This window comes from Canis lupus, chromosome 5 (genome assembly GCF_048164855.1).
Source record: "Canis lupus baileyi chromosome 5, mCanLup2.hap1, whole genome shotgun sequence".
In the NCBI taxonomy this organism is placed as follows: Eukaryota; Metazoa; Chordata; class Mammalia; order Carnivora; family Canidae; genus Canis; species Canis lupus.
Window position 1 is genome coordinate 37,163,683 of NC_132842.1, and position 22,823 is coordinate 37,186,505.

At 45.2% G+C, this 22,823-nt stretch overlaps 1 protein-coding gene across 1 annotated transcript in view; it reads right to left on the reverse strand.

The window, feature by feature from the left end:
* Positions 1-450: 450 nt before the first annotated feature.
* The window catches only part of DIAPH1 (diaphanous related formin 1), a 97,619-nt gene continuing 75,246 nt past the window's right edge, over positions 451-22,823 (reverse strand). Inside the window, exons 18-28 of the mRNA XM_072826252.1 lie at positions 18,091-18,189; positions 13,853-13,947; positions 13,431-13,532; positions 12,966-13,205; positions 12,692-12,821; positions 11,825-11,949; positions 11,036-11,200; positions 10,758-10,893; positions 8,797-8,883; positions 4,045-4,100; positions 451-2,391 (exon numbers count right to left, since the gene is read on the reverse strand). Of these exons, the coding sequence (XP_072682353.1) occupies positions 2,353-2,391; positions 4,045-4,100; positions 8,797-8,883; positions 10,758-10,893; positions 11,036-11,200; positions 11,825-11,949; positions 12,692-12,821; positions 12,966-13,205; positions 13,431-13,532; positions 13,853-13,947; positions 18,091-18,189 (1,274 nt within the window). The 3' untranslated portion in view covers positions 451-2,352. The remainder of the gene's footprint in view (positions 2,392-4,044; positions 4,101-8,796; positions 8,884-10,757; positions 10,894-11,035; positions 11,201-11,824; positions 11,950-12,691; positions 12,822-12,965; positions 13,206-13,430; positions 13,533-13,852; positions 13,948-18,090; positions 18,190-22,823) is intronic.

Here is a 22,823-nt window from a genome sequence, read left to right on the forward strand (position 1 = left end):
TGTGCAGGTCACCACGTGCTCAAGTATGGCTCTGGGCAGGAAGTGGCCTGGAGCATGACCCCTGGCTTCTGACCTCTGCTGCCAGGCTCAGTTTCCACCCCAATGTTAAGTTCCTCTAGTCTAAAGTATGATCTGTGGCCACCAAGGGGGGTGGGGGGGTAGAGGAGAGATGGGAGAATGCTTCCCGCAGCAGAAGAGGCACAGGTATTGGGGGCAGGAGGAGGTGGGGAGCTAGAAGTGAATTCCAGAAATGGGCGGTGCAGAGGGGGGCGGGGCCTGCACTGGAGCGACTCCTCGGTGCACTTGGTGCAGGCTGTGCAGGCTCAAGGGCAGAGGCCCAAGCAGGGTGTTTGGCACATGACAGGCACCTTAAACTTTTTGACACTTATTTGTCAGGTCAACCAGGGATTTGGAAAACAGCTTAAACTCACAAAGCAGATGGTAAGGTAATACTGTTTCAATGCTTTATTAACAACTGGAAACAAACCCAATAAACTGGAGGTGATGACATCCCAGAAGCCCAAGAGGCAAGGGAAATAGTTTGCATTTTGTTTTTTGTGTATTTTTTTATTAAATGCATCTTAGCAAAAGTAGATTAAAAAAGAAAGGGTCAAAGCCCCAGATGTCAGCAGGGAGGAGGAGCAGACTCAGGGAGGCAGCCTCCCCCTCACCCCCACCTTCTAGGAAAGAGCTCAAAGGAGCTGCTGTTGCACCTTCACACACAGGCCTGAAGGCTGAGCCAGCACCCAGGTTCCCGGCCTGAAAGCCTCCCTGCAGGAATGCTTCGGTCGCCTAAGTCCCCCCTTTGCTCCAAAACTTGAATTCTGGGTAAGCCGTAACAGTACCATTCTCTCTCCCTACCTGGGGGGTGGGAAGCTGAAAGCACAAGGAGGGCAAAGTGTCACCTGGAGCCAGAGAACCTGAGCTTCCTGGAGCCGGGGCTACTGAGCAGCTTGGTCTGCCCACTGTTCAGAAGGGAGCAGGGCTATGCTGTGTGGCCATACTCCTGTGCTTACTTGCCCAGGGCCCAGTTAGCATTTGCACATTTGGCTTGATAAATATATTAAATTTATAAAAACTGTGGTCTCAGAGCTCCCATTATTCTTAGGCCTGGTTCAGCTCTACCAGAGAAGCTGTGCCCCAGAACTGGATAATGGGAGAGAGAATCTACACAGGCCAGGCTTAGGGCTGAGGCAAAGGTCCAAGGTCCTGCTCAGGATTGAGGCCTGTGGGGATAAATCCCAGGGATGCTGGGACCTTGCTATCAGAGCCTCTTACACTATGGAGGGGAAAGGGGAAAGGAATAGTTATTTTCTTTAAAAAAAAAAAAAAATCTCATATAAAAATAGATCCATTTGCAAAACAATTTCTCAGCCAGGAGGCTCCACCTCCCATTTCCTTGGAGACAAAGGGTGAGGTGTTGGGATGGTCACAGTACAGCCCATACTCCAGATGAGATGCACCAAAGCTTGGGGGAAGGTGTGAGCAGTGACCACGGCTCAGGAGCCCAGGCAGGTATAGAGAGTTCACAGAGGCAGAGTCATAAGACATGGCAGCAGGCTGGGGATGGGTCCCACAGTGTCTCTAGACATTGCCTCTCCACAGGCTCTTGGCCACCATAGAACAGATCAAGTGGTCCAGGTCCTTTTTGTTTTGGGAGGCCGTTCCCAGGAAGGTGCAGTAAGGGTGGGGCTTGCTCCCCACTTCTCTAGGCATGGCTCCCACTGTCACACCACTAGTAATAAATAACAATAACCAGGAAAGGGAACAGCAGAGCAGAGGTGACAGCAGTGAAAGGAGGGAGAGAGCCCAAAGGTGCACAAGCCCCATGCTGTTGGCAGGGCTCGAGAAACCACAAAAGAAAAGCACAAACCCAGTGAGATTGACCCAGGGGAAAGCCCACTGGAAAGGCAGGGGCTGGGAAAGCAGGTGGGGCCTCGTCTGAGACAAGGCCTCAGTGACAGAGAGGAGACACTTGGGGTTAAGGCAGCAAACACGGAGCCTGCTTTGGTAATACGACAGCCAGGCTGGCTGGGTGGGGCTCGGGCCTCCCTGCTCTGCCCTCTCCTGCTGGCCTCCCGGCAGCTGAAGCTGTGCTGATGGACATAGGAAGAGGGTCAGGGTGGTAGCAGCAGCCGCCCCAGAGGAATACTTCCGCGACCCTGGAGGCACATGCCACAGGACCAGACAGTCTGGGGCTCCTGGAGGAGCTGCTATGGCCGTAGGACCCAGCTTAGTTTGCACGGCCAACCAACTCCTTGGTTTCCTCCAGGATGGTGGGGACCCCCTCACTTTTCCTGGGCACCTTAGAAGGAACAGCAGTCATGGCGTTGTCCTTGGTCAGCTCCGAGGCTAGCAGAGACGTGACTGCACACCCGGCCTTCCTGTTGGCTGCAAAGAGGAGACATGAAAGAGCTTGACCACACAAGGCTCAATTTCCAATCCCTTTCCGACACTCTGGCAGAGGCTCAGCCTGAAGCCATGCGAACGAATGTGGCTGCACTCTCTGATTCAGGGAGGCCCCTATTTGAAAGCAGGAGGGGCGGGGATCCCAGAACACGGGGAAGAGATTTTCTCTGTGCAGAGAATGTTAAGGGCAGGGTGCAGGCAGGAGAGCGAGCCTCGCTCGTGCTTCCCTGGGTGGACACTACACGGGTGTCAATGCAGCCAGCCAGCCAGAACGTGGAGCCAGTCTGCTGTGTAACTTAAGGAGAAATTAAGTACTCAAAATGTGTGTTCTCATCACAGGGTTGTTGGAGTTAAATAGCCCCAAGGTTAGTAAAAGAGTATTATTTTTGTTTTCCTGGCAGCGTCCAGGGATCCTCCTGGGCCAAAACCATTTTCAGCCAGCCCTGCGGATGGCTGGCCCCAGCAGAGGAGGGCCTGCTGCAGGCTGCCCGGGGGGACTCCTGCAAAGAGGAGCACAGCAGCGGCCATGCACTGCCACCACATGCACATCACATTCCCCAGTGTTCCCCGAGCCTTCCTTTCCTCTCCCCATGCCTACATCCTAGCTCTTTCCTGTTTCTTCAAGGGCAGCAGCTGAGATACGCATGCCAAGGGCCCTACAAGGTATGTATGTATGGGGGGTGTGGGAGCGGGTGGGTCATGAGAGCTGTCAGGGAATGCAGAGCTGGGGTCAAGGAAGGCCAGGACCGCCCCCCACAAGGCAATCTCAGCCCAAAGGGCTAAGGGATTGTGAAGCTCCAGTTGTCATCTTAGGAAGAAAAGAACCAATCAACCCACGGGTTTCTGTTCTAAGACTCTCGTGTTAATTTATGGAATGAAGATACTGGGACCATAAATCTGCAGCACAAAGGCAGTTCCTTGGGACTGTGCCCAGCTCATGCTCTCTGCCTCTTCCCATGCCCTACAAGCAGCAGAGAGAGACCACATGTACACAAAGAGCTGCCTGCCGGGGCTGAAAGAAGCCAGACACGAAGGCCACATGTGCTAGGAGTCCCATTTCTATGAAATGTCTAGAATGACACATCCAGGGAGACAGGAAGTAGATTTGTGACTGTCAGGGGCTGGGGGAAATGACTGCTCATGGCGATGGGGTTTCTTTCTGGGGTGATGATGATAATCTGGAATTAGGTAGTGGTGATATCTGCACAAACTTGTTAAAATACTGAAGTACATACTTTTTAAAGGGTGAATTTTAAGCATTTGATTTTATCTCAAACCCCACTTGCTGGCTCGTGGGCAAGATGACTGAAGAAAGCAGCGCCTAAGGCTTAAAGCAGGGCCAGTGAGAGGAGCCCAGAGCTCTAACAGGAAGACGGCAGGGCTGGGGCAGCTCCAGGACATGCACGTGAAGGCGAGGTCCAGAGGAGGTGGCGAACGAAGCACCCAGAATACCTCTGCCTTGCCTTGTTTAGACCAGCAAGAAGCTTTAGACAAGACAGAAGCCAAACAGGGTCAGTAGGCCCAGCTTTTCAGCGGGGCTGTCAGCTTCTTCAGAAATGTGACGCAGCACCACTGTGTTCACACGACAGAGGCCCCCCGACAGGTCAGGGAGCACACGGCATGCCCACAGGTTACCAATTTATAGGTCTCTTCCTCCTCCAACTCCTCCTCCCAGGGGTACACAGGACTGTCTAACAAGAGGAGAAGGAACAGTGAAGGCCCTGACTGACCAGCTCAAGGGCTTATCATCTGGTCTGGGGGAAAGCATGTGACCCAGACTCCAGGCCTTACACAAACCGCTCCTTTGATTAGGAGCACTTGCTATGGCCTCAGTGACGTACGGGGGAGGAAAAGGAGCCCACCAGGGTGTGACTAGGAAGGTAAACAGGGAGATGCTTCTGTCTTCTTCATCTCTCTAGCCAAGTCTTCCTCGTCTCCACTGAGTTTCTGCTTTTTTCTGAATTATTCCCTCCTCTAGGACCCTACTTCTCAGGTCCAGAAAAGCAGTGGCTGGATGTCACTTGGGTGTTCTTGTGCATTCAGTCCCTAGCAGTTGAGGAGGCACTGCCAACTATTTATTTGTGTGTGACTAAATAGATGTGTTTGTATTGAAATAATTTCTGACTTCAGACCCCAGAGGAAAAAGAACACTGGGTCTTCAGAGACACCTCCCGGGCAACATGGGAAAGTCAGAGTTCAAGTCTGGCATGTCTTATGTTATATCTCTTTGGTTTCTTCCTCTAAACTAAGAGGACACTGGTTGTACCTCATCAAGCATTGTTTCTAGGTTTTCTAGATTCCAAAAGATTCTGATGCATTATAGATTTCACGAAAACTAAGAGTATGTGGGAAGAAGACCAAAACTTCCCTGTTAAGCCTAGGAAGTAGGTATACTAGGAATGGCCATGATGCGGCCTATGGTCAGAATTAGATACAAGAATGCTCTTGTTGGAACTGGGAAGAGAATCAAAAGAACTGAAGAATCTGGTTTCTACTCTGTCTTCAGAGCCACAATTACACTCAACAGTTTGTTCTGAAAGTGACTTTTCCCTTCCTTTCCTTAGCTTGAGTACTTGAGACTATTGAAAAGTAGCCATAGAAGCAGATACATAATTTGGCTATATTAGATAACTCACAAGAGAAGGGTCTCATAGTCTGTGGGGGAAATGGGAATGATCTTGAGACACTGGCCAAAGCTCTCAGAAGCCACATTCCTAGAAGTTCAGGTGGGCTAGGATAAAAACACTAGCAAAAGCCACCAACCATGTATTCACAGCAGCACAGATGAATTAGGAAAAGGTCAATGATTTGGAAAAAGACATCTATAAAATACAGGCTAGAAACTGCTACTGAAGAGGAAGTGTTCTTAATAAGCTTCCTTAGGGGAGAGGAAACTGGGACAGATGGGGCCTTCATTACTGTCCTAGAGAACTCATTACTGTCTAAAAGTCACCTAATTATAATTCCTGTCCTATTTTTTTTTAAAGATTTTATTTATTTATTCATGAAAGACTGAGAGACAGAGAGAGAGAGAGAGAGGGCAGAGACACAGGCAGAGGGAGAAGCAGGCTCCATGCACCGGGAGCCTGATGTGGGATTCGATCCTGGGTCTCCAGGATCGCGCCCTGGGCCAAAGGCAGGCGCTAAACCGCTGCGCCACCCAGGGATCCCAATTCCTGTCCTATTTTTACAAAAGTGGAGAGTATGTGGTGGTGTAGCAAATATTCTTCACCTTCTATAGACAGGTAGTCATCAGAAAATTCTCATACCAACTGTACAGTGTTTAGTGCTCTCTTGGCTTGAAGGTACGAACGAATACTTCTGGCCTCCACAGAGGAGTCACTGTCCTTTCCTTCCATCAGTAGGCTTAGTGGAAACAGCCCTGGACTTGGAATCACAAAAAGAGGCTAGAGTTCTAGCTCAAGCGCTAGCCAGCTCTGTGGAGCTGGGCCACATGAGCTTATCTGGGTCTTAACTGCTACCCCTCTGTGCAGAGGTCAAATGCTAGTCACCAGAGGTCAGTCTTTAGAGGCTCTCCAGACTTGAGGTTCTGTTAATGTAGGTGGAGCTTAGAGGGAAGGAAGGGAAGAAAAAGACCAATTTCTTTCCTTGACTTTTTTATCCCAGTGAGCAGATGGCCGGTATAGAAGAGGCCGCAATTCAGACATGGAAATAAAGTTGAGTCATTAAAACCACACGCTGACTCAATCATCAGCTTGAAATAGTAGCTGTGATACAATCACATGGATTCTTCTCTTTGACACTCGAACCATTGTTCTCCCACACCCTGCAGATCAGAGCAGTTCACATGTCACTTTTAATGAACCAGCCCTGATAGTAACTCTCCTCTTCCAACTCCTCAATGGTTCTTTGTACACTACTCTGTACCCTGTCTAAACTCCCTCAGGTTTCCAGAGCCCAGATGACTTTTTTTTTTTCCTTTTTTACACATTCCTTTAAATCCTATGGAAAAGGCCAGTGTCTTTGAGGCAGGGACAGCCAGCTGCCTGGGACCGAGGGCTGTGAGGCAGATCTGCTTGCTCGGGCTGCAGTTTTTTGGCTCCAGGCAATTGGCTATGAGGAACAGTCAGAGACGGTCAAGCAACGAGTGGATGAGCTAAGTCCAGCAGCCACTAAGGGAAACCCGCAGCCTCTATAGTTTGAGAATGGGGCCTTCTGAGTCCAGCCTCTTTCTGGTCTTCTCTTAATCTTATTGTTGCTGGACAAAAAAAGTTATTAAAGTTGGAAAAGACCCAGGAGACCATTTTAGTCCAACTCATGAAGAAACTGAGTCCCCAAAACTTGTCTAGAGTACCCTAGGCAATATCAGAGTTAAGACATGACTTTGGGTCTTTCAATCTCTACCTAGTCCGATGCTCTTAGCATGTTACTGTGATGGAGCCTCTTCGTTTAGCGCGAGGCCACATCACTTCACAGCACGTCAGTGTACCACCTAAGCAGCATACCAGAGTAACCAGAAAGTTCTCCGTGGAGAGATTTTCCCAGATTATGTTCAGCCCTGTTCTGTGAACCCAGAGCCCAGAAAGATTAGGTTATAGGATAGAACCAATTTAAAAAAGTATGTAGTTCTCTGTTTCAGTATCTCCTAGTATCACTCTCCTATTCCTCCTTGCACTGAGAAACAGCACCTTGACTAATTCAGATCCTCTGCTGAAAAGTTATGTTCCAATAAAATCCCTGCTTCCTCTGCCTGTGAGTCCTGGTTTCCTACTTGAAAAAGCAGAGAATGGGGCCTCCCCTGCAGAGGGAAGCCATTGATGTCTGGCTGTCTGTATACAGGAAGCATCTGGGATTCTAGTACAGTTTCATAGGAAGAAGCTTAAAAAGGGAATTCCCCGCCAACAGTCTGATACATGCTGGCATTTAGCTGAGAGAGTGAATGGTGAGATGCAATAAACTTTCGTTTGGCTAGAAATGCCTAATGGAAGGCCATATCACCTCATATGGGGGGTAGAAAACATTCCCATAAGAGTCTCTAAACAAAAGAAATACTACTAGCTGCACTCTCTACCCAAACAACAATCTATAATACTTAACGCACTATGCCAGGAAATTCTAAGCCCATCATAACCACCTCTCCTCCCACTACACAGCCTGTTGTCAAGAAGATGTCAGAAAATGGGGAAGACTTGTAAGTAGGTTTCTCCTATTTAGGGAAGGTTCTGGAGGCATACAGAATTTCCTGGAGGCATATGGCAATTTTCCTCTGGGAATTGAGAGTATAGGCAGAAATAGACCATAACCTTTGGGACACTAAACTGATGTGGGTGAGCATGCTTTCCACCCTTGATCCTGAGGACCCCTGTCTAGGCAATGACAGTAACTGTAAGCCCTATAGATACTTCTGTGTTAACAGCTCAGCCCTGGTCAAAGCAAGCTACCCAACTCCTCCTTCCAGTAATCTTAAAGCTCTTAACAAACAGACCTACAGAATAGCCCAGCCAGGGAACAGGGAACACAGCTTGCACTCTCCTGAAAGTAGAAACCTTTCATGACCACCTTTTCTATTATTTCCACCCTTCAACCCAGGAAAGAAGCCATCACTCCTAGTACAAAAGGGCCTTCACCAGCCACAATGGTGCAGGTCCACCCCACCTGAGGGACAGTGTTGGCTACAGTACCTTCTCCTTGACTAGTCTCTTGGCCACTGTGTGCTTCCTTCCTTCCAAGGAAACTTGTCCACTGATTCTTCCCCACACTAATGTCTGGATCATTTGTCCTCCTATCCCCATAATTATTCTTAGAGGCTCTGGCTCAAATTAATCCATTGAAATCTTCTGAGGGTTGGGAGAGGAGGTTGTGGGGGAATAGATGGGGAAGACAAAGGTAGTGCAGGCTACCTGCACCCAAGGAAAAAGTAATTCTTGGAAAGAGACAGTTCTTCCATTGAATTGCTACTCTATGTTATTACATCTGAGGATAATGATGCCTAACCTCCTCTCTGGATCTTTTCTGCTTGTGAAGTTGAGGGTAAGGGCTCCTGACGTCTTATTTCTTCCATCCAATGTACGCTTTTGTATTTAGCTCAGTTTATGTTCATACATGCAAACACCCACCCCAATCTCTGGGCCCTGCACCACGGTTCACTTGTTCCACGATTCTTCTTCAAGAATGGGGAGAAATGCAGTAATTATCAGATGTCATAGGTCTGCTATCAGTACCTGAAAACCTAGTTCTCCAAGTCAGTGCTTTCTAACATAGGAGGAAGAGGACTGGACAACCCACTCTTGATGCAGGGACTACTGTGAGGAAGTTCCTAAACCCTCTGGGCATCTTTACCTGTTCTTCGGCCCAAAATAAGCAGGACCAGGAGCAGCAAGACCTCACCCCTTCCACACTCAGGCTGGGCTCCATCTGCTTACTTACCCTGACGGGGTCCTCTTTTCCGGCGGAATGCTGCACCTGTCTGTAGAGCTTCCAGAAGACTGTCCATCACACCGGTCTCATCGCCCTCTGTCACAAAGATGGAGATGTAAGCTCTTCAGCTTGAGCAGCATATAGCGTTGAGCCCCATACCAAGTGTATGACTGTTGCCTGGCTTTGCCCTCACCCATGGTGGCTGAGGGCTCAGAGCAGACCGAAGGTTCAACCTCAAGCCTCATAGCCAATGTTTTTCTTTCAACGACTTTCAAACAGATAAAGTAAAGTTTCACTGAAATATCCCAATTCCTTGCAGCACCCTCCTTCCCATCCCAACTGGGACTAGCACCGAAAATTGTACAACTGCCCAATTCGAATTCCAGTTTAAGCACAGACAGGGATTATGAAATTAATATGCTACTATATTACTTGCTTTCACTCCAGTTCCTATAAACATGTCAGGGAGAGCATGGTTCCAGTTTCAGAGCAGGGCTGAGGATAAAGAAGAGACCCACCCCCATCAAGACTGAATTTTACTTAAGTACTGCCCCTTGTGGCTGCATCTTCCAGAAGCTAGCTCAGCCTGTACAAGAAGCATCTTGGCTGGAATATAAAGAGTTAACGTAGAGTCCTCCTTCCAGCCTGGCTCTGTTTCCATGGCAACAGCTCAGGGTGTTGAAATCTGAAACTGAAATCCCAAGGAGCCTGCAGGCTGCTTGCTACAGGGTTGGGCTCACTGCTCCCAGCGCCACCTGCTGGCTGAACATCACTAGTACAGCTGACCTACATTCCGACCTCATTTGCTTGCCTTGGGGACCAGGGCCAGGGTCAGGTCTCGTTGTACTACCAGATGACTGGGTGCAGCCATCATCCTGCATGTCAGCTGGACTCCACCTTTCCCTGATGCATCCCAAACAGTACCTGGGGACAAACCCCGGCCAGCAAGAGAGAATGGGGGAAGGTAAAGGATACCTGATGTGAACAGTATTCATAGAACAAAATGTGTGGCTTCTATAGAACTAAACAACTGTGGGACTGCTTCCCAGAAAAGTGTGACATAAAGAAAAAATGTAGGCTGTTCAGCCCCTTCAGGGTCGCTGACCTTACTACAATAGGAGCTGCCAAAGGAAAATCCTTGTGAGCAAGAGGTGCTAGAACAGCTCTGGCCTCTTGTGCTCAGCAAAGCACTTTGATTCTCGCCAGACTTGGCAGCCTTAAGAACCCATTTACTTAGATGGCTCTTAGTCCCTCGGGTTCAAGAAGGGTGGCATCAGCTCAGTGCCATGTACCATGTATGCTATATTTCTGCTCCCCACAGAAGGAACAGACAGAGGGGGTGCAGGGCATCAGCAGCAGGAAGGCAGCAGAGACAGGAAACAGAAGGCCAGTAATTGAGCCCATATGTTTCAACAAAGACATGCTTCTGGTAGTGAAACATTCTGCTGAAGAAAGAAGAGAGTGGCCAGCTCCCATGCCCCCTTCTCCGGAAGTTCAATCCCTTTATAATCTGATAGGTACACGCAATTGTGTGTACACAGCATGTACAACTGTGCTGAGATATCGAGCACACAGTACTTACTGAAAAGAAGCAGAAAGAGAGGGCAAGCTACCAGTAAAAGGAGCAAGGCCAGGAAAACATTTTGGGGGAAAAAAATGAAAGGTTTAGTAGAGGGTACAAAAACAGGCTGTAAGAATATTTGCCAGGCAGAAGAGTACATGTTACTGTAATACTAAAACCACTGGGGGAGATGAGACATAACACAGGAGCTGGCAGAGGGAGAAGGGCCAACCACGGAGCACTGGAATGTGCATCCAGGGGAGCCGAGTGAGGCCAAAGCGCAGCATCAGGCTCTTGGAGGTAAAAGGTTGCCCACAATCTTTTGCCAGAAGTTGAGCTCAGGTATGAGCTGTTGTCTTTGGACTCGAGATTCTAGGCAGAGAAGCCCTAGCCCTTGTCTGCTTCTCACCTGCATTCATGTCTATGAGTTGCTCTCTCTTCTGTTGCTTCTCGAGCCGCTCCTTCTCTGCCTTCTCCTTGGCTAGTTTCGCTCGCCGCATCTTTTCCTCTGTCTCCCGCCGCTTCTGGTTTTCCTTCACTGCTTGCTGTGGAGGGAAACACAACAAAACACGTGGGCGTGTATACACTTATACATACATGCACCCAATACCCACCCTGTGAACCCAACCAACGTGAAAAGTGAGAAATGTCCACAAAAGATTCCATCGGCAGGAGTCCCTGGCTCACCATAAACATATTCTTAAAGTTGTGTAGATCCATGAAGAATTCTTCCACAGTCACCTTCTTGGGGTCAAAGAGGAAGTACTCTCCCAGCTCCTTATAGAGGGTCTCCATGTTGCAGTGCATCATCCGCAGCTTGTTATACTGCTCCTGCGCGTCCTTCACAAAGCTGTGCGGCCAGGAAGTCAAGGCCCAGGGCTGGAAAGCAGACCCACTTCTCTAGCCCCGAGGAACCCTCAGAGATGCACACTGCCACACCCGAAGATATGCAGTACAGCAGTGTTTGTAAGAGCAAAAGCGAGAGGCAATCTAAATACCCTAAACAGGGGAATGGTCAACCATAAACCATGGTCCACCTACAGAAGAGGAGGTTTTGCATACCCTGCTGTGGAGCCAGGGCTAAGAAACAGTATGTGCAATAAGCAATCCAACACAGTTTTTGTTTAAAATAAACTCATGAGTTGAGAATCAGGAGCCCAGCCACAGAGGTTACCTTTGAAAGGGGAAAGAGAAGAGAATGTGTGTGTGTGTGTGTGTGTGTGTGTGTGGTGGAGATGGGACAGAGAGTCAGGGATCAGCAAGGAATTTGAGTCTAGCTGCATGACGTCCTGACCACAACAGTGAGAATGCTTTCAAGAACTATATATTTAATGAAAAGAGGTTTTTTTTTTTTTTTTAATATATTTTTAAAGAAGGAAAAAAACTGTCTATCACCAGAACTATCCTGCTGTCCTCCCCCTAGGAAGCTTTCTTTCCCTGCCTAGGATGCAATTCCCTCCTTGTAAGAAAGGATATAGTCATTTTTTCAACAAACTTGTCTCTCTCATCTGTGGCAGCTGGGAAATTCTGAACATCACGTTCCACATCAGAAATTTGTTTCTTCATCTGATCTAGGTTCTTTTGCAAGTTTTCAGCAGAGACTAAAGGAAACACAAAAACAGAAAGCAAGAGTTTATTTCCAGTTCCAAGACGATCAGCATCTGCTCTTCCAGGCACAGCGTCAGTACACACAGAGCTGTACCTCATGACTTTAGCTCTGGCGTTCTCTCCTTTAGATGTTTCACACATTGCAGTTTTTATCTTTCCAGTTAAATCATACATAAATTACTTGATGACTGAAACCTACAGCCTCCACAAGAAGAGAGGCTTCATTTAATTTAATAAGAACCTGTGATCTTGGTCTCCTTTAGAGAGCAGAGTTTGGGAGGAAGGAGCTATACAGAGAAATACAGAAGGGCAGAAATCTGTTCCCGTTTCTACTAAATGCTGTTTTTTGTGTGCCTCGATCAGGATGGTAAGGCCTGATTTTTGTTAATCTAGTCCATGCTTTTTTTTTTTTTTTTTTTAAATTCCATGCTTTCTGAATAAAAAGAACTGCTGATCTAGACTAAAAACACCTACCTTTCTTACAGTTCTTTTTTAGTGTTTGGTGTTTCCCTCAGAAGGGAAAAGTGTTTTCCAGTTCTATACATGAAGACCTCCCTTCTGCCTGATAATCCTCTCCTCTGTGGCTTTGACATCAGGCCTACACCTCTCCCATTCCCACCTAAAATAGGCAGAACTGAAAATTATCTAAGATCTAGACTGTGTCTTATTTCCATCCTAATGCAGAGATTTTGGGGGCCTGGAACAGCCTTCTAGTTTCGCCCCAACCTGCCCCACCTCGGCTGGCTTTCTCCACATGGGCAAGCTCATCTGGAAACTTCAGGACATCAGGATAGTCATTCTCACACAACTCAGCTAAGAAGTGCAACAATGTCATCTTCTGATCTGTGGACTTGGTGTCTCGAAGCTGGGGCGGGGTGGAGGGGAGAAGAGGAGTAACTTGTTAGTCTGGACATGCCCAAGACCTGAGGCCCATAGCAGTTTGCCACACTGTACTCATAGAGGCCAGCTGCCTTCCCTTCTGTTGTTCTGCTCTAACCACCTGGCTCACCTTACAGAGGAAGCTGATGTTGAAGCCAAAAGCACCAGCATTTCTGGAGCCAGCATTCATATAGTTTCCCACGAGCAAGGTGATCTCCAGAAGGCTAGAGAAGCTCTCACTCTTACGTAATTCCTCACATGCGGCAGTCACAGAAACAATCTCTGGCTTAATATTCTCCACTTGCTCACTAAACTGTAGCTTGAAGAGGATGGCATTGAGGCGAGGCTGCAGGCGGGGCACAGTGCCCATCTGGTGGGGAAGACAAACAGTTCCAGGATAGCCAGCAGGGAGAGGGCAGATCAAGAGAAACATACAGGCTTGAGTCTCGTATGGGAGGCTGGGAGTTCAGAGTACTGCGCAGAGAGAGACAAGTTCAAAACAGACAGGAGGGGAGGAACAAGTGCCCTGGCTGCTCCAGGAGAAGGAGCGGGCGACAGAGTCAGAGAAGAGCTTATTGCCACAGGCCTTACTCACCACCACACCAAACTGCTCTGACTCAGCTAGGTCATCATATTCATCTTTCAGTTCGGAAAGCATTTTTAACTGCTCTGGCTCTGGCATTTGCTTAATGAGGTTCTGAAAGAGAGAAGGGACTGTGTCATATGCCTTTGTGTCATGTGACAGCTTGAGCCTCTTGTCAGTCTCCCACTCTGCCCAAAGACCACAAAGAAGGAAATGGGGTAGGGGCTGGGGGGTTGGCTGAGAGGCAGCTAGTAAGATGGCAGGACTTTTGAAAAATAATACCAGAAATAACCCAACCACTGGAGAGATGGACGCTTACCCAAAGCCAGCATTCTGTAAAGCTACAGTCCTAGAGGACCTCACCCTCTAAACAGATGAGGCTTGTGTATTGTGACATCAAGAGCCAGCTCCTGCAGAACAATCTTGCTCCTTACCTGGATCATAGACTCAGTGAGAACACTCTCGTTCACCTCCAGGATGACATTCTTAATCTCTTGATAGGCCATGCGAAAGGAACCCAGAAAGATGGCTGCCGGAAAATGAGACACAAAGCCATATTCTTCTCTTTCTCCTCTCCCTTCCAGCCTATTCTACAAACCTCTGCTGGACTATATGCCTAAGAGTATTCATTTCAAGTCACTCTAGAAACCTCCACCAGCTCCCCACTGCCTGTGTAGTTAAAATCCAAGTTCTGGAGTCCGGTGTCTCAGATCCCCACCCTCCAGTTTCCTCTCTTATGAAACCCCACACGCCAGCTACACTGCTCCAAGCACCACATTCTACAAACACTGTGGCTCCTGGCCTTCGCTTACACAGGAAGATTTTGATCTTCTCTATCTAGACATATCCAAGATATTCATCCCACTCTATTTTCAGTTCCCCACTCCCATGACTCTATCCTCAAAGCTGCCACTGCCTTCAAATGCTCTGGTTCTTAAATTGCCATCTCTCGTTCCCCAACAAACACTTTCTGTTTCCCAGCTCTCTCACTCACTAGCCTCTACCAACGGCCCCTCAACCTCACCAAAGCAGCACTCGCTTTCTCTGGTGTGAGCGCCAATCGTTCCATTTTCTCCAAAGTTCTACTTTGCTTTCTCTATTCACCCAGAGCCTACAGTCTACAGCTTCGTCCCATCTCAGCCATTACTGACATTTCTATTACTACTATTCCCATTCTTGTTTCCTTCTCCTTCCAGTTCCTGGTCAGTCCAGCCATGTCACCTCTCTCCTTGCACCTGAGTTGATGAACCCTGCTGGCAAAGACTCTGTAGATCACGGTTCATCAATGTGGAGTGGCACCAATGATAGTGGAGGGCTCAGTGCTGCCTAGCAGTCCTTCTGTGCATCCCTGTTCTGTGCTAGGCCCTCCTGGAAGCTCCTCCAAAGTATCCTCATGTCCCACCACTTCCGATTAAAAAAAAAAAAATCTTGTTCCTCTTCACTGAAGAAAAAAACAAACTTGAAGCCACTGGTCAAATTACTTCCTAAGCATTCTTTTATGCACTGGGGGCTCTCAGCCAGAGCCAAGCCAGAAAAGGCTTGGGTAAGGACTATTTGGGATTATCCAGAAGAAAACTTGTGCCAACATTTATGTAAGCTTATCAGCAACTATACCCATGTACTCATCTTTTTCTTCTATTTCAATAGAACAGGTGGCCCTGAGGACCAGGGCCTTCAGCATATACACATAATCAAGTTTCTACTATCTTAAAAACAAAAAACCAAAGACCCTGACCTGATAATCCTCTCTAATTACCAACTTCTTTCCACCACTCTACAACGTTCTAAAAATACAAAAGTCTGGGTAGCCCGGGTAGCTCAGCAGTTTAGCACCACCTTCAGCTCAGGGCCTGATCCTGGAGACCCGGGATCGAGTCCCACGTGAGGATCCCTGCATGGAGCCTGCTTCTCCCTCTGCCTGTGTCTCTGCCTTTCTCTCTCTGTCTCTCATGAATAAATAAATAAAATCTTTAAAAAATAAATAAATAAAAAATAAAAATACAAAGTCTATTCTCTTCACATCCACAGCTCTCATCTATTTTCTTGTCCCCAGAGTTAATGAAAAGACCAAAATTATTTATTAAATGTCACACACGGTACCTTAAACATAATCTACATACGTGATCTCATTTAACCCTGTTCATAATATCCTGTATGTCTGTATTATTTGCCCCATTTGACAGAAAAGGAAACTAATACTTAAAGTTAAGCTACTCAAATCCAAGGGCACACTGCCAGTAAGGGCTGGAAACAGGATTTAAATACTAAAGGATTCCAGAGCCTCTGTTCTTAGTCATGCTATACTGAAATTTTTCTTGCTAAGGCTACTCACTTTCTTCACATCAGATCCAAGGGATTCCTGTCCTGTCCTGATTTTACCACTTTCGTCTTTGTTTGACACTACCGACTACCCCCCACTTCTTAGGACTATGCCATACCATTCTTCTTGTTGCTCTTTTCCAGTCTTTGAGTTCTCTACCCGCCCGCCCTCCTTCTATTGCCCCTTAAATATTAGTGGCCTTCAAAGCAAACTCATGGCTTCAGCTATGACTCCTATGCTACCTCCTCAATTCCCACCTCTAGCCAAACCTTCCTCCTGATTCCTACACCCAAATGCCTAATACACTCATCCTTCTGGAAGAGTCCCATAGGTACCTTAAATTCTATCCTATAAGTAATCATTCCTACCCACCACCCTGCTGCCTCTCATTCATGTCTAGTACTCACCATTCTTGTCCCAAAAGGCATTTTGCTCCTGGCTGGATTTTCCTGTTTTAATAAATGGTACCACTCTCTACAGAGTGATGTAAACCAAGGAAAACATCTCCCTCACCCCTCAGCCAGTCATTAAGTTCCATTTCTATCTCCTTAGTATCTTCTGCATTCCTAGTCATTCTCACCATTTTAGTTTCAGGCCCTCATTACCTCTCACCTAGTTTAAAGCAAGAACATAACTCATCTATCTGCCTGGAGTCTTCCTGGACCCTAGCAATCCAACCTCAAAGTCACTGCTCAAGTAGCCTTCCCCTAAGTTACACAGGGCGTATTACTCATTTTTGAGATTAAAATCCTTTTAATAAATTCCAAAGCTTTCAGGATAACAGATACTTCTTAACCTAAGCCTGTCAGAATTCTCTATAATTTAGCTTCTATGGGTTTCTTGAAAGCTGCTTTTGTCACCACTCCCCCACATACATACATCCTTTATTCAGCTGTACTCAACAACTTGCAGTTTTCCATCAGCACAGTGTCACTTCGTGCATCTATGCCTTCATACATGCTGACCCCTCTGCATGAAAACAGCCCTCACCCTTCACTTCACTCATGACTCATCGTCCTTTCAACTCAGTTTAAGCAGTACCTCTTTTGGAATGCCATTCTCCCTCCAATATTCCCCCTATTCAATTCAGATGCCCCTTTCTTGGTGCTTTCATCGGCACCCTAGCACACCTCCATCACAGCACTTAGTCTGCGTGGTTATGTTATTTACTTTTCTGTCTCCATGAGATGCATGCTTCCTGAAAACAGGGACTATGACTTATTCAGCTTAGTGTCCCTAGCACATAAGAGGCACTTAATAATAATTTCTGAATCACTAAATCACATCTCCTAGGCCATCCCTCCTCTCTAAACAAATCTCAATTCTCTTTGTGAGTTGTGTTTTCTATGTTGTTATCACCCAGCTGGAAAGAACTATGTACTACCCAGTCTTGTATCATTTTCTAAAATAGGAGTTACTCATGTTTTCTATTCCCAGAGATAATGTTGAGAACTATCTCACATTACTTTGGTCTCCATAAAAGGACTTACCCACAGACAATATTTAGTAGTATTTGTTGCCAATGATCTAGGACTATAGAACAAAGAATAATGTAAAGGCTTACTGTTATCATTCTATCCCTGATTTTACTTATGGGTATGTATACCTTGGCCAAGTCACAAAATCTAAACTTAAATCTCATTTTGAAAAATGGGTACAACCGCCACATTTCAAGATTGTGAATGGGTTTTTATGGAATATATACCCTCTCATCTCTGGAAAACCTGTCTCATACGTGCCTAACAGAGACTGCAATATGGCAGAACCTCAAATATTTGTTGAGCAAATATTTAAATCTCTATTACTCAATATAAAGGAGATCAACAGACAAACAAACAAAATCAACATTCATCCTGATCAAGTAAGTACTACCTATACCAATTTTGCAGAAGAGAGTCTGATCCTAGTTTGAGAAGTACAGGATTTACATTATTTATTCTAAACCACAAAGTTGTTTTAGATTTAAGTGAAGGCAAACTAGTGCCTGTATTTGAAGGAAGTACTTAAAAGAAAGTTAGAAAGAAAGAAATGCACAGTGGCTACAATATTCTGTGGATGCAATGGAAACAGTAAGGGCTTTGAAATTAAAAAAAAAAATCCGAGGTTCAAATCCCAAACCTGTCTTTCCTTACCTAAAATTCCTAAAAGTCTTAAATGCTGTATCTAGTTTTAAGGTAAGGAATAATCTTGCAGTGCTACTGAGGAATTAAACAAGATACTGGAAATTCCCTATACATTGCCTGGCATACATCAGGAACTCAACAAATCAAGGGACCCTGGATCTACCAAAATTAAGCTTTTAGAAGAACCCCTTCAACATTTCAAATAGTTAGGAATCACAGAGTCACTCACAGAGATTCTGGGCCGTCTTTGAATCCAACACCTTTAACTCTTTTACTTTTTTCTTTTGCACAGATTTTTTTTCTTCTCCACCTTCCTGATCCTTCTTGGCTAGTAAAGAAAAGATTAGAAAAGCATGATTAAAAAAAAAAAAAAGAAAGAAAAGCATGATTATGGACAAGCCACATTTGAGCCTTACTGAACTACTGTACTAGCCTGGAATGACTCCTCACTTCCTCTTAACAATGGTTTCCCTAATTGTATTCCTTTGCTTTAGCCCTCCACTCTTCTATTACTGATACCCCCCCAACTATAGTCAACATCTTATTCTCCTTTCTTTACCTGTTATCAATAACATTTTCCCACCTACAACCTATTATTTGCTCACAGAGCCTTCTGAGGGACCAGACAGTAAATATTTTAGGTTTTGCAGACCGTATGATCTGTTTCAACTGCTCAACTCTGTCACTACAGCATGAGAGCAAAGACAATATACAAGTGAAATAGCCTGAGGGATGTAGTTTGCCAAACTGTTACTAGAGACTTCCACCATGTTATCCTCTTGTGTCTATTAAAAATTCTATTTATCTTTCAAGCTCCATCATGAACAGGAGTTCTCTATGAAATTTTTCTTTGTTTTAAAGGTTTATTTTAGAGAGCAAGAGAGTGTGCCCTGTGTGCGTGCAAGTGGGGTAAGGGGCAGAGGGAAATCTGCTTGACAGACTCCCCTGAGCCTGATGTGGGACTCAATCTCATGACCTATGAGATCATGACCTGAGCAGAAACCAAGAGTCAGATGCCTAACAAACTGAGTCAAAAACAAAAACAATGGAGTCACTCAGGTGCCCTTATTACTTAAAAAAAAAAAAAAAAAAGATTTTATTTTTAAGAACCTCTACATGCAACATGGGGCTTGAACTCACAACCCTGAGATCAAGAGTTGCACACTCCACTGACTGAGCAAGCCAGGAGGCCCAACCCTCTGTTACTTTTTAAGTGTGTATACTTTACCATCCTACCTAGATTTTGAACTTCAAGAGCATAGACAGAGTAATATTTTATTATCTCACTCTCTTAGCAACTAGCATGACAGGAACATTCTCTAAAAAATGGTTGACACTGGCTATTGAAGGGGATTGGGAGGTAGATAGAAAGGGAAATAGGAATGTTCTGGACAGACAGAATTGTACAATATTCTGTCCTATAATATAACCTGATATCAACTCTTTTTAGGAGGCTCAATTGGTATATCTCCCCAAGGAGTGTCCAAAAATGGACAAAGCTAGTTGCTTCTAAGGAGAGGAGGAATGAGGTGCTTAAATATGGAAGCGGAAGGAATACTTTTCAACACAAACTTCACACTGTTTGAATTTTAAATCATACAAAAAGTATTACCTGGTACAAATAAGAAATAAAGCAAACAAAAAATTTACATGGCAAAAAGTATCAAGAACTACTAAAAACACTCATCCTTTGGCCTGACAGTCCCAATCTAAAGAAGGAAAATTTTAAATACATGAAGATTAGGTACTTATCTAAACACTGAGCACCTATTATCGAGAATCTATGTGTATGTGCCTGGTTATTCTGGGCACTGTGAACAAAGCAGAGGAGTGCCTGGGTGGCTTGGTCAGTTGAGTGTCTGACTCTTGGTTTTGGCTCAGGTCAATCACAGGATCCTGGGGTGGGGGTTTGGGATCCAAGCTCAAGGCAGAGTCTGCTTGTTCCTCTCCCTCCATCTCTGCTCCTCCCCTCACTTGTGCTCTCTCTCTTAAGCAAATAAATAAAATATTTTTTTAAAAAATAACTGTGAACAAAACAGATATAGATTCCTGTCTTCATGGAACTCATATTCTAATCAAGAGAAAGAGACAATCAGTTAATACTTAAATTACTGTATTAGCTAGTCATAGTTCTGTGAAAAAATCAAGTAGAGAAGAAATGGGGCTTTAATAGGGGATGGATTATACTTTAGAGGGATGAGGGAAAGTCTTAGAATATGACTTCTGAAAAAAGATCTTTTAGAAAAAAAACAAAAACAAAAACGGCCTTTTAGGAAGAGACAGCACAAGCCAAGGGAGTATCTTTAGGGAGAAGAGGACTCATTTCATTTCGGGCAGAGGGCACAAAGAATACAAAGGCCCAAGAAAGGAGCATGCCTGGTGAGCTCAAAGAAAAGCAAAAGGATCATTATGGCTGCAGGGAGTGAGGGGGAGGTGAGGAAAAGTCAGAGAGGTATTAAAGACGGATCGGATCATATAACAAAATGGAAATTATGGGTGGTCAGATTAAAATGGAGAGTTAAAACATCCAGACTGTATCACAAAAACTTAGAAAAAGGGAAGAAGAGGGCAGCCCGGATGGCTCAGTGGTTTAGCACCACCTTCAGCCCCGGGCCTGATCCTGGAGATCCGGGATTGAGTCCCGGGTCGGGCTTCCTGCATGGAGCCTGTTTCTCCCTCTGCCTGTGTGTCTCTGCCTCTCTCTCTCTGTCTCTCATGAATAAATAAATAAAATCTTAAAAAAGAAAAAGAAAAAAGAAAAGAAAAAGGGAAGAAGAAAAGTAAAGCACTCATTTTATACTGGCAAAATAGAAAGATACATAATCATTACTGATGATTAAAAAACAGACTCAGCTTTCGTGCTTGGCAATAAGATAAAAATAAATATAAGGTACATATACAAGAAAGAAAGGGATGAAAAGGTCCCTTTGTGGAAGATGTAATTCCATGCAGTAATTCACAACAACCACTAGACTAATGAAGAACTACAAGAACCTGTAACTCAGGAGGGCTACAGAGAAAAGACAATCATCTGTAGAGAGGCTGCTTTTAGACCACAGGCTGGAACGATGGAAGGCAGAAAGAGCCCACAGCGACGCCCTGACTGAATACAGACAGGCCCATCAGGTGACCCACCTTAAAATATCCACTAACCCATGGGCTATCCACAACCAGACACAGCTACCAAAAAAGTGAGAATTCCCTATGTCGGCCATATTTCCTCACCTTCCCTCTTGAAAAACAGCCTGCACCCACTACCTCATGGCAGATAGCCTCTCCTCTGTTATCCTGTTGCTCCCTAGCAGTACATTCAATAAACTTCTCTCACCTCTCTTCTGCCTCCAGTGAATTCCTTCACTGCCTGTGCCACCAGCCTCAACCCAATCAATCATTGCCCCAGTTTTGGGAACTCCTCTCCAGTCAAGACAGACACCACAATACAGCCTTATCAGCTCTACCAAAATGAACTAACCTTATGTAGAAGAAATACAACTGTTTTAAAAAGTGGGGAGAGTAAAGGGACCTAAATGAAAATAAAGTTTCTATGCTTCACTTGAACTGGTAAAAATATCAGTATCATCACACCAGGATAAATTATGTATGCATAATATTATACCTAGAGCAAAACCCAAGCAAACCATACAAAGTGATACAATCAGGTATTATACGTTAATCAAAATGGAATCTTTAAAAATATTCAAAGAAACCATAGGAAATTAAGAAAAAAGAAATAGAGGAAGCAAACTGAAAACACAATGGCAGACTTAAGCCCTAACATTCAGTAGTTACCTTTTTTAATTAAAAAAAAAAAAAAAAAAAGATTTTATTTATTCATGAGAGACAGAGAGACAGAAAGGGGGGGTGCAGAGACACAGGCAGAGGGAGAAGCAGGCTCCATGCAGGGAGCCTGACGTGGGACTTGATCCCGGGTCTCCAGGATCAGGCCCTGGGCTGAAGGTGGTGCTAAACCACACGAGCCACACAGGCTGCCCATCATCACCTTTAATACAAATGATATAAATACAACAACAGAGATTGGCTGTAGGTTAGGTGCCTGACAATTAGCTTTAACTTTTTGCTTGCTGAGGCATCCACTTCAAGGACATCTATTTCCATATTGCCATCTCTACAACTAGTTTGAGAGCCAGGCCACCTACCCATGAAGTCTCCCTTTTAGAAAGCTCCAGGTAACCTAAATAATTGTTTGAATGACCCCACTTTTTCCTTCCTGCAATTTAATTCTTGCTTTTATGTTTTAAATTTACCAACAGAGTAAACCAGCAAAACCCTTGGTACCCTACCCTTGACCCCAATATATGCAGAACTCTGGGGGCTACCTTTCTCGGTCTCTGTCTCTCTCTCACTGTCTCTCTACCAGATACTTCATTGTACAGTCCAAGTGTGTTCTGCATCCTCCAGGACCTGTAGCAATAAATATTTTTTCAAAGTTCCCTGATAACCATTGCTGAAGTGCATCTTATGGTCATTAAGAACCACAAGGGTTCATTCAGCTACAGCACTGGGTCTGGTCAGGAAACTATGTGTGGGGTCTCCCTGCATATTTTCCTGTGCTACAGGTAGTGGGGGAACAAATGAGTACCTCCTGGCATTCCTTGATGACAGTGATACTGACAGGCTCAGATGGACATAAAACAATGGACAAGTAGATTAATAAAAGACCCAACAATATGCTGTCTATAAATTTACTTCAAATACAAAGATAGAAGTAGGTTGAAATTAAGAGGCTGAAAAAAGATACACCATGCAAACATTAAAAACAAAACATCATCTATAAATTACAGGTAAGTAGAAGTTAGGGCAAATAAAATAACTAGATACAAAGAGAAAGGAAAAAAAAAAACAAAGAGGAACATTACATAATGATTAAAGGATCAATCCACTAGGAAGACATAACAATTCTAAATGTGTATGCACCAAACAATAGGGCCCCCCTCAATATAA